This window comes from Apteryx mantelli, chromosome 2 (genome assembly GCF_036417845.1).
Source record: "Apteryx mantelli isolate bAptMan1 chromosome 2, bAptMan1.hap1, whole genome shotgun sequence".
Taxonomy (NCBI): Eukaryota; Metazoa; Chordata; class Aves; order Apterygiformes; family Apterygidae; genus Apteryx; species Apteryx mantelli.
In genome coordinates this window covers 151,164,853-151,184,201 of record NC_089979.1, presented here as the reverse complement: position 1 = coordinate 151,184,201, position 19,349 = coordinate 151,164,853, and the positions used below count along the sequence as shown (strand labels likewise).

Below are 19,349 nucleotides of genomic sequence, written 5' to 3'. Positions count from 1 at the left end.
CATATCCAATTTGTTGTCCACCAGCACCCCCAGGGCCTTTTCTGCAAAGCTGCTTTCCAGCCAATCAGCCTCCAGCCTGTACTGGTGCATGGAGTTATTCCTCGCCATGTGCAGAACTTGGTGTTTCCCTTTGCTGAGCTTCATGAGATTCCTCTCGGCCCATTTCTCCAGCCTGTTGAGGTCCCTCTGAATGGCAGCGCAATCAGCTGTTGTATCAAGCACTCCTCCCAGTTTTGCATTGCCTGTCAACTTGCTGATGGTGTAGTCAGTCCCATTGTCCAGGTCATTAACGTAGTTTTTAGGCAGTACTGGCCCCAGTACTGACCGCTGGGATATACCACTAGGAACTAGTCTCCAGCTGGACTTCGTGCTGCTGATCACAACCCTCTGAGACAAACAGTTCAGCCAGTTTTCAATCCACCTCACTGACCACTTTTCTAGCCCACACTTTATCAGCTTATCTACAAGGATGTTATGGGAGACTGTCAAAAGCCCCACTAAAGTCAAAGTGAACAACATACACTGCTCTCCCCTCATCCATCAAGTCAGTCACTCCATCACAGGAGGCTATCAGGTTGGTTAAGCACCATTTCCCCTTCAAAAATCCATGTGACTACTCCCAATCATCTTCCTGTCCTTATGTGTCTGGAAATAGTATCCAGGATTAGTTGCTCCATTACCTTCCCAGGTACCAAGATTAGGCTGACTGGCCTGTAGTTTCTTGGATCCTCCTTCTTGACCTCCTTGAAGATAGTAGGAGTGACATTTTCTCTCTTCCAGTCCTCAGGAACCTCATCTTCATTAAGTCTGGAGCAGCTCTACGGCCTATTGCAGTTTAAAAGTTTTACCACCTGAGTTGAGATCTCCCTACTTACTCAAAAGGTTGGTGGACTCTGTTTCTCTTCCTAGATGTTTGGAAAGGATGCAGCACAATGATCTAAAACTACATTCCTCTTTGCTAGGATAGCAACAATAATGGGGAGCTTCAGAAGACCCAGTGCAATGGCCTAATGCCTCAATGACTCATAAGTGCTAGAAAATACCACAGGAACAATGGTGCTAATGGGAGTGACTGTAGAGTGGCTCCACACTACGGCTAGACATCATATGACCCTTCCCAAACATATGCAGGTGCACAAAGACTGGATTTGAGGATACATTTAGCAAGCAAAACACAAGATCACAACCCCAACAACAGACTACTACTGTAGAACACAACCAGAGCCAAGTTACACCTCAGCAAGCAGGCGAAGAGGGTGAAATGTGGATAGAGCAATAGTGCACCCAGGAAGGCCCAGTGACTGGACCTCAGCTATTAACTTTCAGGCAGTCTCCTCTTTTCTTTTGAAATACAATTTTTTTTATTAAGACAGTAAAATTTTGAGGGGGTGTGGAAATGGATAATGAGAAACTAATTGGATTTCTCTGGAACTTTCAACTTTAAATCCACATTACCAAATTTCTTGAGTTTATAGGCTATGTCCACTTGTACATCACTACATACATAGTGGATTAGGAACTCCTCAGTGGAAGAAGGGATTTTTTCATCCCTTAAAATACCTGCCTCCCCAATGACAACAAATAGGAGTGCTAGGCCATCAAATTACGGACTGAGAGACAGCAAGAGCTGGAGAACAGGAGGGAGATTTATATGGACTGCTTCCACCAACTGATAGAAGTTCAGGAATTCCACAATAGGGCTTCAACAAACCAGTATACAAGTAGTACCAAAACAGGATAATTAAAAAAAGGAAACCAGGAGATTTTAAGATGAGACTCTTCCAGGTGACTAATCACTACCTATGTCTTGACCTTGAATCAGATTTACATGGTACTTCTATACAGACTCCTGCTGACACAATTTGCTCAGTGCAGATTCAGGGTCAGGAGATATATACACTTAGTATTTAAAGACTTAAAAAATAGTAGGACTACTGACTTAAAAGATGTTTGTATAATCTTTTTACAGCTCAACAGAAGAAAAACCAAATGTCATTCTATAGTAACTTCCTTTACAGGCTTGGAATTCTAACTTCTTCTATAGCGAAGTGATGTACATTCTTTACTACAATTTTAGCTACAGGAAAATAATGAGTGCTTTTCTTGCTTGTACAAAGATGGCAACAGATGGGTATTAAGATGGGTATTCTCACTATTTCTAGGAGAAGACTAATCTAGTCATGCATTCAGTGCTACAAAAGACAATCCTCCTGCAAATGTAATCAATGAACATACTAAAGCTGAAGTGATAACATGTACGGTGACTGTAAAATGCAACTTTTACTTGCAGACTTTCATACTACCCTCACTGAACTCAGTTAAGAAAAGATTTAGTGAAATCAGTGCAAATGTAATTTATACTAGTACTGACCAACTTTTTAGTATTTTAAACTGCTAAAACAGAAATAAGGACACTATACACCAAGTAATACTGGTTTAACCATGCCATTTAATTAAGGGTATGATTTTTAAGAAGGACAACTTTTTGTACATACTCATATTATAAATTATTATTTTCTGAGAGAAAACTCCATCTTGCTTTGGGAAAATTTATGGAGAATTTGAACTCGATCAACTGTAAAAGCATAGGTAGCTTTGTCACATAGCAATACATTCTCTCATACCCTGGTTCATAAGAAGAGTGGCCGGTTAACAAAAGACAGTCTAAACAGGACAGAGAAAGTGTCAACAGATTATCCTGTTCTTGCGCCATTTGATTGCTCTATGTACAAGCAAATTGGGCCAGTTTTCTTATGTTTGCATTGTACAGGAAAAGAAAGCTTATGTAATTTGCTTTATGCAGTATGTACATTAAAAATAAATAATTTTGAAAGAGAGTACGACTTGTTCTTGACAAAAAACAAACATACGAGTTCTACAAAATGGGTGAAAGTGCTCAAAATGCTTAATTGACTTAGAAGTGTAAGTCTGATCTTCAGAAATAATTTAAGCATTGAAGGGGCCAGTGTCACAAGGGCCAGCAGAACATAAATTCATACTGCTTAGGTTTTTGGGCATGTTTGACCATGGTTCATTTTCTGAGATTTTATAAATAAATATTTAAAGTCTTGAACATGTTCCTATTGTTTTCATGCTCAGCGCTGACATCTGATGAGCTTATTTCAGTTTCAGAATCTTTCTGAATTAAGCAGCTGGCAGTTCTGTGCCATGTAGAACATACAAATCCAGCCTGAGGCTTAAATTTAAGCCAACTGCATAAGTTTTTACTGAAATGCCAGACAAGAGAAACTACTACTTATTCCACATACACTTCTACTCAGTCCAAAAAAAGTTAAAATCACAATTTTTTTAGAAATATATTTATTATTATTATCCTCAAAAGATAAAGAGCAAATCAGAAATTTCTCCAAGGTCAGAACTGAAGACTTCTGTATATATTGTTACCATAAATATATACAACAGGAAATGTGACAGGTTTTAGTACGTTTTTTCTATGCTTCTCACACCACTGAAAATATCAAAATGGTTTTTTAAATCTTATGTTCCATTAAAAAAAAAACCCTATCATCCTTGAAGCATAAAAGAAAACACACCAATAATACATCAATAGTAATATTCTACTACATTTCACATCTGAGGCATTACTTAGTAGTGGATGTAGTGGATTTTTTCTTAAATTGCAATATTGAACCAAGCCATTTTTAGTTGTTTTAAATAAAAGACATCAGTCTAAGTGATTTCTGCAGAACTGATGTTACTAAATGCTAGTTGAAGAAAGTAAGTAACTTCTCAGTAAGACATAAGAGTTTTTATGAAAATATTTTTAAATTTGCAAAATGAGGTCTGGTACCACTATCTCTGTTTTCAGTCAGTAGCATCCAATTCTTGCAGGGATCTGATTTTTTTTTAGCATACTTGCTTAAACTAAACATTAACTGACCATGCATATGTAACAGAACTCAAGACATTCATTTCACCTAAGCTTAGGTTTCTGAAAGTCTAGGATCCTAATCTGCATTTAGTCACAGGAGAAACGGGAGGCACTTCTAAAGATTGTCTCATCCCATGTGTGAATCACGATACCTGTCTCTTTCCATTGGTTCTGTGGGGAGCCCCAATGATTATGCTCACTATTTTTTAGTCAGCTAAAGTTATGGGAGATGAATCTTTCCCTGAGTGCTAAACATTCTGAAACCGTGAAAGTATCAAAACTCTCCCAACTGGTCTAGTTTTAGCTGAAAGGAAAATAATCCAGGTACCTTGCCTTCTCAGTGACTCCCATTTGTTGATGAACATCAATAAATTCCATGAGTTGCCTTTGTAACATGTTTTCCTTTCCTTCAATTTGCTTAATAAAATCATGCTGCAAAAGACTAGATACTGTTGGGCGCTTCTCATAATCTTTAGTCAAGCACCTGTACTGGCAGAAAAAGCATATGATCATTCAGGGTGCACTGTTAGGTTTCAAAAGGCTTGTCTGTAGTTCATTCATACTCTATAATAAGTATATTTATCTTAATCACAACAGCTCTAAACTGAAAACTGAAAGGTTTCACAGAACAGATGGGGCCAAGAAGTTAAATTACTGCATTTTAAATCTAAATATTCTCTAAACTAGTAAACAGCAAGAATATCAGAAACATTGAGTGTGTTAAAAACTGGAGTTTTAAACTAGGAGCGCATATGCTGATTACTCCTCAGTTAAAACTTTCATGTTCATATATTATAGTAGTCAGGTCAATGTGGGAACATTTCACCTGAAGCCCATGAGTTTGCCAAAAGCTTAATATAAAAACATATTTCTTATGTATCTACAAATGAAAGGAAAAATGAAAACTTGATACAAACATTTCTAATTTTTACAGTTTAAGGAAATGAAGAAGGTAAAATATTGGTAGTAACTGATTTTCATAGAAAATACAAAGATACTTTACACATGACATTTAGACATGTTCCATATTCAGCTACAGTGGTCTCAGCTCTTACTCACTTATTAATGAAGTCATTGAATTCAGATGACCACAGTTCAGGCTGCTGTAATGTTGGAGGTGGATTCCTGCAAAGGCCAGTATGATGATAAGTTAAGTTACTCACTTGACAAAAACAACATGAGAATGCAGGTTGAGTAATGAATTTTAGAAGGGGCACTGAAAAAAAAATATTTCCATTGGAAAAAGGAGCATGGGTAGCTGATACAATATATTATTGATTCTCCTGCATTACATAACTAACAAGGAGAAGTAGCATCAAGATGATCCAACAAACATAGCTAAGAATTACTATAACTTTTTAATCAAATCAGTAAAAGGAAATAAAACTAACAACCCCTTTCTCTTTTCAAAACTGAAACCATACACCTTTTAAACAGAATTTCCTTAAGAAATTCTGTTTTAAGTTTTTCTCAGAAATTACTGCATTAATCAGCCTGTTGAACAAAGTATCAGATTGAACTAGGTCTTTATTAATTATTTCATCAGAAGATAATCAGAAGTCAAGTGAAAGACTAAATACATATGTACTGTAAATAAATACTACTTCCTCCTTTTCAGTTGTTACAGCTGTTTATTTCAGGTGTTAGTTTGGTTCAGATTGTTTTTACAGTCTTCCTCCTTTCAAATAAAGGTGCTATTTCCACTGAGTGTAGTCACAAATGCAAAAAAAACCCAAAATTCTATAGATAATGTGACTCTTTTTCTGTCTATTTCTGATCAATCTTTATAGCTACTTTTCTTCAAGTGCTGCATGCACTCTAGCACTTTCGTGTTTTACTTAATGAAGTGAAAAGGAATCGATCTTACATTTGCTCCAAGGCAGAAAGGGCAGATACCCAATATTTGTAAGGGTATAAGCCAGATGTCTTCTTGAAGGCCTAGCTGAAATTACTGACCACAGCAGTTTGTCACTGCTTCTTCCCTAGCAGGGGAAGGTGAGAAGAGCGCTTCTGCTCTGCTCCAGTGCCAATTGAGCCAAGTTTTCTTAAGCCACAGCTGAAAGTAATTTAAACTAATTTGGGTAACTTTCCTGAAAAGGACATGAAGCACTCATCTACTACAAGGTCTCAACTATTGTGGTACTAACTACTTCAATGGTTAGAGTGAAATCCACAAACTGCTGTATGATCATACCTATTGTCTTTGAGACTGAGGTCCTTGGTAAGGCTGTAAGTGGCACTTTGGGTAGTCTTACCTCCAGCTTCAAAGAAAGCTCAAAAGAAGTAGCTAGATACACTGCCGGAGGACAGTAACATTGGAAGAGGCAGAAGCAGCACATGTTGCTGGTTTGTGAGGGATGGAACAACACTCTACTTCAAGGGATGTAGCATAAATCTTGGGGACAATTGTGAGGCCTGTTCAGCGCACTGGCAGACTGTGCGTTTCTATCATAACACATTCTCTCTAACAGAGGATACGGAACTCAGCCAAATCCTGTGCTCATTTATACTGGCAGAAGTCCATGTAGGGGAAGGCTTTAGGGCTTTTTCTTGAATGTAGCCACAATCAGCTCTGAACTTCTGCATGTGTGCACATGCTTAAAGCAGAGTCTGCAGAAAATACATCTAGACAAAGTATTTCTAACCTTCTCCTAACTCACAACAATATGAAGAAGCTGTACATATTTACATAGTCTAAGCGTGAAGGATGTAACAGTTAAGTAGAAAAGTTCAAACTAGCTGGGCAAGAAATAAACACATCAAGATATTACCTTGGTATTTTGAAGAGTGCCCTCATAGGGTGCAAATCAGCAAGGGGTGGATCTCCATCTCCCAACTCTATCGCAGTAATACCCAGTGACCATGCATCACATCTGGCATCATAGGAGCTATCTAGCTGCTGCTCACAGGCAATCACCTGTTAGAGTAAAAGATTAGGGTGGTCACTGGATGGTCATATATGTAAACTTAAGAGCACAGCACAGCCACAATTGGAGGAATCTCTTATTGAATGGAGATACTGGGTGAAATAAACAGAACTACACACATTTAGCAAGTCAAAGCATCCTGTTTCTGAAAAAGAAACGCTTAAATTAGGGAAAGCATGTCTCTTGTGAACACCAGATTGCTGTCTGATCAGGTGTTACCTAATCTGATAAAAGGGAGCAAATCCTCAGCATATTCAGTGGAAAGTGATAAACTGCATCCTGTGATTGAGGGAAGAAGAAGAAGAAGAAGAAGAAGAAGAAGAAGCAACTCTAAATCTCTTTCCATGAATTATTCTTGCAAAAAAAGTAATGCAGCCATACAGCTCTATATAAAATGAAACAAGCAGAAAAGCAGAAGTTGAATTCACTATATCCCACTGTGTCCTTATTCTGACAGCTTCAAGATCAAGTCAAATTTTCGAAAACATGGTTGCCACTGGATTACAGCAAATGTATGTAATTTCATATACATTTCATTTCTTTCACATTGCTGGACGAATCCAGAATTTTTCATCCAGCTAGTTCCAGGGCTAGACCAATGTGGTTTTCCTACAAACAGTGTAATTTCACATGCTACAAATAGATGTTTATGTTTGTGCATTTATGTTGTATGTGTGCGAATAGTGTTAGTATATAGCCTTATTTATAACTTCCTGCTTCAGCTTAAAACATCTATTTATATCCTTCAAATTTCAGATGGGAATAAGTTCCAAAGATACATAATATATTTTATTTTTTCATAATAACCACTTCCATCTTTTGCTATTAGTTATAGATAGACTGTGTTAGATATTTTCCAGGTGGAGAAACTCAAAAATCAAAGCTATAATGTTTCACAGTACCATCCAGGGCTTCTGCCATCCATGGGGAGATGTGATGCCTGGACATAGTTTCAGAGCATGCAAGGTTGGAAAAGATCAATGGCAGTATTCTTTCCTCTCAAACATTTCAGTGAGTGATTCCACTTCCTGCTCTTTGCCTCTAACTTTGTAATTTCAAAAATAAACTCCCTTTTAACTTAATCCTTGCAAACATGTAAGAAAACGGGTTTAAAATATTTTTTAAAGGACATTGTTATTCCATTTGGTGAAAGCTCCAGGGATCAAAAAGAGCCAAAGAAAGAGCAGAAATGCAGAACACAGCAGTTTGAATACCACTGACAAAATGTTATGAAACATAAATCTAACCTCTGGAGCCATCCAGAAAGGGGTGCCCACGGACGTGTTCCGATGGAGACGAGTGCTGGTCAGCTGCGCAGACACACCTAGGAGAACGAAGGGAAGCTAAATCAGAGCAACTGTTATTTCCAATGGAGGCAGTCCCTCTGAATGGTGCCATCCTCAACTTTTCTTGTCATGCTACAACTTCCTTTGCTGGCAAATCTCAGTTGGATCTTTCCAGTTCTCTGCTGAAGGCCAAATCCTCTAAGGTATTCAGAACTTCAGGTTCTGCACATTCTTTGTTTCCAGTGATTTCAGTGGTACCAAGATTGAGCCCCAAATGAATGTTTCAATAGTAATCTGATTGTATATTTTGACTAGCTAATTACAGTTTTTCCATATTCTGTTTTACGAGCAGAAAAACATAAGTAATAATGAGAGCAGTAAAGCATTTAAGGAAAAAAAAAAGTACTGTACCATATATATTTTTTTCTTTTAAAGCTCAGTACTGAAAATAGATCTGTTTCATTATTTTTATATTTTGGATTAAACATTATAAAAGATACTTATCCTCATCTGCTCTGCCATAACGAAGAAACAACAAAATAGTACACCATGAAAAATTGTTGCAAAAACAGAAGTCTCCCCATTCGCAAAGCAACATCAAATGCCTGCAAAATCAGCTTTGTAACATGAGCTGTATAGTTTAACGAATTAACTATTTCAGGCCAAGAGCTGGAATGTGAATTCTGATGTCTATGATTTTAGACTAAAAGCCATCAAAATATTAGGAATTTGAACGGACTATGGTGAGCTTCTGATTGTGGCAATACAGAACAGCCCACCACCAATTTGTTCTCTTGCAAAATAAGGGAGAATTGATTGAAAATACCTCTAGTGTTTGCAAAGGGGAGAATATAACACATAGAGAAAAACTGCCCCTCAGCCAAGCAAGTCTTGCAAGATGATGGATTTATGAGTCATGAATTAATTAATCATTAACTTTGAGGTCCACCAGAGGATATTCTAAAGTGCTGATACCATGGATGGTAAGAAAGCTGCTGTGTTCTACTCTTCTTCCAACCTTATTTTTACTGACACTAAAGCTCAACTATTTTGCCCTCATATTTACTCCTTGTTTTTTAAAAAAATAGCCTCAGTTTCACTCTCCGAGTGCCATTTGATTAGTCTGAAACATATAAAACTCCCATGGGCACCACGGGCCAGTTTCAACCTTTTGTATTAAGTGGTTTGAATATGCTTGGTCTTATTTTCCAGAAAACCCTGCAGATGTCTTATAACAGGAGCAATTCACATTAACTGCTAAGTGGAAATACTCTACTAAATGTCTGTCTAGATAGAACTTGATGGTTTGTTTTTTCTTCAGTGGAGGGAAACAAAGCACAGACAATTTGATCTGTTTTTTACTCTGAAGTTATGTGTTCGACTCTGATTCTCAAATCATCTGTATTTGTCCATCACAGAAAAGTATATGATTGCTGAAAATAAGGCAGCAAGAAGGATTCTGACTGGTAAATCAGCCTGTTCCTTTGAGACATACACAGAAGGTCATCGCCTTTTTGGCTGCCACCCTGCAGCCTACTCCAGGCTTGAGAAAGTGTCTCATCCTCTCCCCATGGCTGCAGAAAGTCCAGTGTCCAGCATGATGTTTAGTCGCACCATGGAAAGCAGGACAATGTGAGTCTTAGCACAGAGCCCATCAGCCATGATTCAGCTCAGCTAAAAAGGGCTTTGCTTTTGCTGTATCAAGGAGTTCTCTGAGGAGCAGCTTCTGGCTCACAGAGTCTCTGGTTGTACTGAGCCCTCAGCAAAACATTTCATTCAGAAAGTAAAGCGTAAGCACACATCATCACAGGCCTGTCACTGTTGTAAAGATGCAAAACGACATCATTGCCTGATCCTTGGTTTTGAAGGGAGAGAAGCCTACTCTCTCCTCTGTCCTTCTATATGCTGTGGAACTCCCCTCTGCCAAGCTCTTTCTTGAGGGCCTGGAATAGGAACCAGTATTTGGATCTGCTGGCAAAGAAAGGCACTAACTAAATTTTTTTTATTCCAATGTCTGATTTTATAAATCATCATAGCTTTACGTGGAGATAAGGAGCAAAATATAAAAGCAATATTAATGTGCACCATCTTCTCTGTCTATGCACTGTTAGGGTTTCTTCTCTTTGAACTGTAAATATTAAACAAACTGAAGGGTTCCCCCCATCCCCCCTTTTTCTTTACTTCAATAAAAAGATGATTTAATTTGAATTGTTCATCACTACTTTCTTTAGGCTCTTGTGTTTATTTTTTTATCCTTTTACTTCTAGCAGTGAAGTGGCATTTCAATTTATGGAGTATACATCTTATGACAAATGATATTTCCTTGGGCTTTTTTCTGTAAACATGATGTAATTCCACACTTAGTAACATTTCTTCCAGCATTTCAGTAACCAGTCAAGCATATAGCTGGCCAGCTTTTTTTAACTTGTACATTTTCTAACAATAACATCATGCTCCTCCCCCATCTCCTTTACTACTGCTTTGTTGCAAAATTAATCAAATATTCTCCTAAGAAAATCTAAAAATACCTCATAAAGAAGTATTTTAGTACATACTAATTGCAAATCTTATGAAAATGAGCAGCTTAATAACTAAGTGAATTAGTAGTACCGATGCACATCATGCTGGTTTTTATATGCACAAATGCTGAAAAGAAAATATTGTGCATATAGTCAGCAAAAGGCTTTTTTCTTTTTTTTTTTTTTTTTTTGCTTATTTCTTCTGGAAAATCCAGGCAGTAGCTTACTAGTAAAAAGTGGAAATTTCTTATTAGCAGCCTTATACCATGAGCACTATATAAACTTTTCATTGCAAAAATTGGCATATTGGAAAAAAGTGGAACTACCTATTCCACCTACTTATGACCTTAGCATTCCAAAAAAGAAAAAAAAAATGGGCAGAAATGAGCTCTCTGTTATTAGGAAAGATTTGTCTCATAGTAGCACCCGATCTGAGCAGACACTGTTCTGATCTAATTTGGGAAGTTGTGCAACATCATTTTATGATTATGTCCTGTGACAGAGGTATGCAAACTGTACTGGTTGATACCAATGGGGGAACAGCAAGGGAGAGGGACACACTTTAAGCCCTAGTAAATTCTACTAAATTCACATTTGACATACAGCATGGAGACTGCATGCCCACTATGCTACCCACTATATTCATACATGAAAACACAGACCCCACCCCAAAGAGCTTACACTCTAAATATCTCACTGCCTTTGGCCACCTCTTCTACAACCCTTTTGCAGTTGTGTCCTCAGCGTCCACTCCTCTGTCAAAGTATCCCCTTTATGGCCTTCTTTGAAGTAGGAACCTGCAATTCAACCGTTCCTCAAGCTAGTCTCTGGACCAAACACTGCTCACACTGCTAACCTGGCAGATCTAAACAGGTGTAGCACCTGCAATGCTTTAATTTATTTGCCAACTTTTTTTTTTAAACTCTGAGAGAAATGCATTTAAACCAGCAGCATGATCTTACATTGCATTCCTCTCGAACCCTCTGAAAGGCAGGCTTTGACATTCCTGTTCCGTCCTGTTTGCTGCAAAACTTGATCTCTCCTTTCTTGCCTCTCTGTCCCATCTCATCAAGGCAGTCCCTCATGAATCGGTCAACTCCAACTTCCTACTAGATCCTGAGACAACAGATCCTAAATCTGTAATGGTTTAAGACTTTTCTTTAGCATCCTAGGCTTAACATTGAGAAGAGTAAGCCATTCTTGTCAGGATGCAGTCAGGGAAGTGGCTACTTCCCAAGTAACAATGGTAGGGTCATAACTCCTCTATAATTGCTACTAACTTTGACACGGTCCCATTTTCTGTTTCGCTGTTACAGACTGTATTAATGCAAAGGTGCATATTCAGATAGGATAATTCCACACAGATCAGCTGAAATACATACGATATGTTAAAAAATACATGTAATTTCTTCATATTCCATAATGACAGAAGACAACAGGTAAAGAATACGTTTAAAACAAAGCAATTTTGATCAGTCCCAATGGCACGTCACAACACACCAGGCACATAACCACCATCATAACCATGCATAACCCTGTTATATGTATTGTGGCATCCACTCCAAGGAGAGATTTTTAAGGGACATCCAAGAGGTTCTCCCAAGTTTAATTACCTAAAATGGATAGAAAGCATAAAGGTATTTAATAGAAAATGTTACTAACAGGCCATAAGGACACAAGTGGTTGGCTTGATGGCTTTGCAAGAGATGTTTCAGAACCTTTTTGAAACAATGCCAATACTCAGAATTCCTCATAGACTATCAAGTGACCACACAACCAAACTTTTAAATGAAAAGAGCACAGAGGCAATATTGGTTCCTTGTTGACAGAAAACTATGAGCGCTCAAATTAAATCTAGAAAGAAAATGAGGTTCTGACCAATACAATGGGATTAAAACAAAAAGGAAACTGCACAAGTTTAAACGAGGAGCCAAAATGATCACTATTTTCAACAGCATTTAATATTGCTATTGTTGCTAACCTACAGTTTTATTGTCCAGTATCCTATACGTAGCTCCACTGAAGGAAAACAGTTACCATTACCGGGAAAATAAGAGCAGAAACACACAATTTTTTTTCCACCTGTAATAAAATATCAACTGCGATAGAACTATAAGGGGTCTGCAGCAAACAGACACTGCAAAATAAACATCAGAGACAGAACCAAAACCTGAGTGTTTCTATTAGTTAACTCTGGTCAGAGAATAACAAATAAGGGGGAGGCAGGAAAGTAGGGAGGATTCCACTAAACTGTTGTGGAGAGAATTTTCTAAGACCTTTGAAAGGACATGGCAAAAAAGAATTTTACAAAAATAATCTTCATAGAATCATAGAATGGTTGAGGTTGAAAGGCACCTCTGGAGATCATCTGGTCCAATTCCCCTGCTCAGGTTAAGGTCAACTACAGCAGACCTGTGTCTAGTCAGGTTTTGAATATCTCCAAGGACAGAGACTTTGCAACTTTTCTGAACAACCTATTTCAGTGTTTGATCACACATAAAGTACAAAAGTGCTTTGTATGTTTAAATAGAAATTTCCTGTATTTCAATTTGTGCCCATTGCCACTTGGCCTTTCACTAGGCACCACTGAGAAGAGTTTGGCCCCATCTTCTTTGCACCCTCCCATCAGGTATGTATACACATTGATAAGATCCCCCAGAGCCCTCTCTTCTCCAAGCTAAACAGTCCCAGCACTCTCAGCCTCTCCTCATTTGAGAGATGCTTCAGTCCCTTAATCATCTCTGTGGCCCTTCGCTGAACTCACTCCAGTACGTCCATGTCTGTCTTGTACTGTGGAGCCCAGAACAGGACACTGCACTCCACATGTGTCTCAACAGCACTGAGAAGAGCCCAGGCATACCCTAATGTGATCCTCTTCCACAGAGAGTAAGTCTTCATTGTTCCAGGTTTTCTTTTCCTCTGATCTTAGGGACCTGGGATTCCTGAAGGCACATCCTACAAGTAAGGACCACAGCAAAGAAGGCATAGAGTACCCTCAGTCTTTTCCATGTCCCCAGTATTTATGTATTATCTTAATACCTAAAATGTTTTAATGAATGAAACAGACTGCCAAGACAACAGCCACTGGCAAGCCAGAGTTCCCAAGACATTTAGGAAAACACACATTCCAGAATGTAAATCTTAAACTGAAACAGACCATATCCAAAAGCCAGCCAAATGGCCCTTTTACAATTTCAGAAGGGTCAAAATCTTAGTATCCAAGAAGACCATGCATAGGAAGGGCCTGGGAGATGAAAAATCCATGGTGTTTATATAAAACTAAGAGGCATGGAGGAAAAGGGGGGTAAAAAACAGTGAATCTAAACTATAAGATAAAAATATAGGTGATATATAAGACAAGATAAAGTAATCAAAGTCTGGTGGATTTCACAGTACAGTCATGGCTAGGATTAAAGACAAAGAAGAGGCATTTTTAGGCATATAAGAAACTAAATGAAAATCCTAAATCAGATACAGAATCACTACAAGGAACAGATGACAAAACAGCAAATAGTGACCTTGAAAAAGCACAGCTTTCACTACATCTGTGAGATGTATCATTCATGCTTTTCAAAAGAAAAATTTCAATACAGCTTCTTTAAGAAATCTGAGGTCTTTTGTATTACAGGATATTGGGCAGGATGGTGTGGCTGTGCCTTCTAGCTCCCTTAGTCTATGACTCTGTTTGCACCCTTTCTCTTCTGGCCCCAGCAGAACAGGATACCACAGGCTGCCCTCCACATCCTCCCAGCAGATTGATTTGGCACAAGGCCAATGATTCTAATCAAATCTCATGCTTCAGGGCTTCAGCTGGTTTCCTGAAGAGGAGGCAAGGAACATTTGTTTTCCTGATGCACAATTGGCCAGATGTATTCAGAAGGGAGAACTAGTCTTCTCCAAAGCCTTAGGGATTTGTGCAGCTACAATCTGGTGCAGTATGCTAGTCAGGAAAGTTCTCCTTTTTAGATGCTGCCTTCCTTACATACTTGCACTCAAATTGACTGCCACTTCTTAAGCCTCCAAAGGAATTTTTCCCTGTATGACTGGAAGAAACCCAGGGGATTTTCTCCTTGTTACGTGGCATGGTTTGCCTGCTAGGATTATCTGCATACTGGCAGCAACTATGCTGATGGGAGAGAATATTTAAGACAACTAAGGACTGAAATACTGAGTGCAAACTGAGTCACTGAGTTCAATAGCCACCTAAAAATGAACAGGTGGTACTGTACAGCAGGTGAGACCAGAGGTTTTCTAATAACCTGCTCTTTTCCTAAAACGCTATGAAGCAGGGTGTGGACAAATGAAGGTCTCTGAAAAGTCCAAAAGTTCTGGGAAGTAAACGGGATTGAATTAATACCACATAAAACATATAGACCAACACGAGAGGTGAGTAAACGGAAAAAACTTCTAAGTCTCTGAGAAACACTTAGGCAGCAGAAATAAGGCAAGGTAGAACAGACTTAAGAATTTTAGTGTTTATAAAAAAAGGCCATACAGATGCTTCTACCAAACAGGTTCTTGAATTACGCCAAGAACTAGTGGTTACAGGGCTGTTTTAGACAATTCTTTGCAATTCTGCTTCCATCACTGCATTTAATTTCTGCACACAAGAACTGATAACAGAAGATGTTCAAAGTTCAGACTGAAAATCCTTTGGACTAAAAGTCAGAGGTGAATCTATGAGTTCCAGAGCTGTTTTACCTAAAAAGGTTGCCTGCCTTATACCAGCTGCTCACAGTCCCTGTAGGATCATATGCTAGTGAACACAGGAGCATTGTAGCATACTTTCTAGCCAGCCCCTCTTGCCCCCTTTACATGCAAAATGGTCTGGGCTGACTTGCTAAAGGGCTGAAGAGATGATTGTTTGACCCTTGGGAGAACCACGAGGGAGTCTTTTCTGGACCGAGAGCACTATTTTCTAGCTTCATGTGTCTCTGGCATAGGATACCAGCTTTCTGTATCAGACTTCTTTAATGTTTAAGCCATCAGTGACATCTTTATGAGACTTAGTAGAAAAAATTGTTTAAAAAACCCCAAGTGAACAGCTTATCCTGGATACAGCCTTTGGTCACATGATTTCTTCTTGCTGTTACTGGACAGCACAAAGGTTTTCATTCACACATGGCCCATAAAATAAGTTTTTAAGGACTAAGCCTTCAACAAAGAATTAAACAGTCAACAAAGAAAATGTTCCACAGCTCAAGTCAATGCAATCCATCTTATCCCTGCTAACCCTGGTTTGAGAAATTTGGAATTATTAATTTGATTGGGTTCAAAGCAGTTTGACAAGCTGCTCATGAAGGAAGTTTTTCATTGAAGTTCTTACTTTTATTAGCTTCTGTCACAGCCCCAGCAAAAGTTGTTTAGAAGGAACATGTGAATGTCATGCTATGTGGTATGCAGAAATGACAACACAATGATAGCCTGCTCTTGATCTGAATCATTGAAGCAGACAGCTTTATTATGGATGCATGCTAGAATGACTAAGGCAAATAAGTCTCGCTATGACTCATTGCTTAAAGTAAGCTAAGGGCAGAAAGAAAGTAATTATATTTTTGAATACTTTCAAATGAAATGTTTTTAATTAATTGTTTCATTTTTACAGAATGATTCAGACAACACTTATAGCTAATGCAGGGCAAGAAGAAGGATACACAATAGGATATTCTGACTATTCCAGAATAAGTAATCTACAGCAGTTTGGAAAATTATTCAAGGTCATGTTGAGCTCCTCTTCGATGTCAGCAGGACATTCAAGGCTGAAAATTGTGATATACATTAACAAGGAAAGGAATCAAACTGTCCTTCCCCCAAATTTCCCAGTTCTAAACTTGGATCACTCACTTCTCAAGCTATTCGCTGAGCACAAGGTGGCTCTAGACTCACAGTCCACTGCAGCCAGACCAGTACTGCATGCAGTCGCAGTACAGTGCCATGAGCCTTCTCTCCCTCTGCAATGCCATGTGCCACACAAGGCTCGCCAGACTGATCTGTGATCAATCAGCCCACTGTATCTATCAAGTGTGATCATGGAAGGGAGAGGCCACAGCACTGTGTCACAGTGGGGGAACAGGACAGCCAGTGAGGTGTCATGCTGCAAGCACGAAGCTCAGCACTGTGGTTCCCTCCCTCACCTCTGACCCTGGATTTCAGATGCTTTTCCTGCATGACTGAGCAGGAAGCTCTGTAAACCAGGAGAGGTGAGCAATTAAGCAGATGGAGGTATTAAGATGGAGTCTTACCATGGACTCACTAATTATTTTGAGACTGGACCTATTAATTTGAACATGCTGTATAGTGTAACTAATTTTACCATTCTTGCTTTGTCATTATGGCAGCTGCCGGTTTATCAACACTTCAAAAACTCAGTCTGTTTAATTTAGTTGCTGAATTTTAAATAGTTTGGCCTGTATTTCTTTACAGATAGGCATGAATATGCCTAGGGTTAATATATTGATCAGTTCTTGCTGATGACTAACAGGGCTGAAGCATTATTAATATTTTGTAATCTGTAAGAAAGAAGTATTTAGAAGTACTTAGATCTTTCTCTAAGAAAGAGTCACAACAGAGAATGTTGGCACAATTGTTCTACACTTTCTGGGGAAAACCCAAGAAATTCAATTTATGAACTGAATTATGAAATGAAATTGTTACCTTCATTTAGTGTTACCTCGATAAAATTGTAAAAAAAAAATTAAAGTAAGAGGAGAGTTAATATAGAAATGTACTACCAAAAAGGAAGGTTCTCACATTTGGCATGTTTTACCAAATTACAATTCTGAATAACAAGGCAGCAGTTTGGGAATGTCAGCATTAAGATTTCCTTGGCTTTTAATGGTAAATGATTTCAACTAGCTTTAACAGAAGCATCATCATTCTCTCTGTAGCAAAATAATTACCTTATTACATTCCAAACACAAAAGTGGACCTCTGTCTATCTGCAGCTTCCAAACTACATCAAAGTAATAGGTCAAGTATTAATCAAAGTAATGCCAGTTTTAAGTATGTCTAAATAAAGTAATACTGTACTCCCTCCCCCAATCCACTTTTCCTCCAATGAGTCATACTCAGGTTAATTTCTAGTTGAGTCAAGCTAGTATGCATCCACAATAAAACTGTGTCAGCTTTATGCCCAGCATGATATCTGAAATTTTAATGCCAATGAAATTGGAACGCCAATATTCACATGCAACTTGCAAATGCAACACTTCTAACATTTGAAATCGCTTGGAAAGAAAGTAGAAAAATGCAAACTAAACATGTTTGAAATACAAAAAGTATCCTATCTTCACTACAGACATGTTCCATTAATGTTACAATACATGTTTCAGGTAATTATGCAAATTGAAATCTCATTATCCACAGTCCTAAAGGAACTCTTGAAGTGAGTATTCTATTAACTGCATTCAGAACAGTGTTTGCAATTTTCCAGCCATCTGCCAGCAGCAGTGAGATTGCATTACCTTCTTTCCATGTCTTCCCCTGGAACCTGGCTTAACAATACTAAAGCTTTAGAACTTTCCTATGTATAGTTGGGCTTATCTAGAGACACTAATGATGGAGAGTTTTACATACTGAAATGAGATACACAGTGAAATGCCTGAGAAGAAATGGAAAATGGAGATTGACAATCCTTTTGGATAACCTCTTTCCCACAGGGCCGCACTAGTTGGCTTGAGGGAATCATGAGATCTCTTGTAGTTAGAAATAGGCTTATATTCCAAAGGACAAGATTTGATGAGTCCTCTAACATTTTATTTTCATTTTGGGAGCTTAGATGTTCCTAATACCCACATAAACATCTGACTCTCTTTTTCACTTCCTCTGACTCTTTTTTCAACAACTTTTCTTGAACATAGTAAGTTCAAGAGCATAATTACATGTGGTATGAAAGTATGCTTTCATCATAGAAGGACATGGCCTTCAGCAAGGAACAGAGCTGCTGAAAAGCAATGCATTTGTCTAAGTGGTGCAGTACAGTTTATACTTACATTTTCTGGGCCATTTTCAAGGCAACAGCTGCTCATCCTGAGATATGCAGGTTTCAGCAGTCCCAGAAAAGCATAAGCTACCCATGCTCTTGTTCAGGACTATCAGCCTATAAGGTCAACCCTCAAAAACACAGCTGAAGAGGAATTTTCCATCAAGCATTACACTCTTCTTTTTAGCCAAAAAGATCACTTGCCATGGGATCCTAGAATCCTCTTCTTTCAACAATATATAAGCATGAAGAGCTCTGGCTTCCAAGCTCCCAGGCTCCCTGGGATGGCAGGGGATTTCAGAAACATGTCAAATTTTTCAGAATGAAATGTCATTTGGGCTTTTTCAGAACAAAGTTAAAACAGTAACAATAACAACAATAATACAGCTAAATTTCTTTTCTCCCATTGTGGAACAGCCCTTTATTTGGCACATTAGAATTTTCAGAGGAAAGGGAATTCTGTCTCAGACTGACACTATTTAATACAGGGATGGCCCTGTTCCTCACTCCAGTTTCAAGAAAATGAATTGAGTGCAAATACTCAAATAAGCAAGTATTTTTCAGCCTAAGCAGATGGTACGCACTCAGCTCTCTATGAAATTGGTTACACAATGTAAGATGCAGATGACTATATGAATTTTATTACAGATGAGGGCTGCTATGTGAGCCAGTGACTTCAGGCCACTTTTTAACTGATGAAACAAGGTCAGACACTGAAAGATATTTAGGCAGTAAAAACTGCAG

At 38.4% G+C, this 19,349-nt stretch overlaps 1 protein-coding gene across 1 annotated transcript in view; it reads right to left on the bottom strand.

Annotated features, from left to right (window-relative positions):
- The window catches only part of MYO3A (myosin IIIA), a 134,896-nt gene that overhangs the window by 78,810 nt on the left and 36,737 nt on the right, over nucleotides 1-19,349 (bottom strand). Inside the window, exons 6-9 of the mRNA XM_067291809.1 lie at nucleotides 8,067-8,143; nucleotides 6,664-6,809; nucleotides 4,952-5,017; nucleotides 4,221-4,376 (exon numbers count right to left, since the gene is read on the bottom strand). Of these exons, the coding sequence (XP_067147910.1) occupies nucleotides 4,221-4,376; nucleotides 4,952-5,017; nucleotides 6,664-6,809; nucleotides 8,067-8,143 (445 nt within the window). The remainder of the gene's footprint in view (nucleotides 1-4,220; nucleotides 4,377-4,951; nucleotides 5,018-6,663; nucleotides 6,810-8,066; nucleotides 8,144-19,349) is intronic.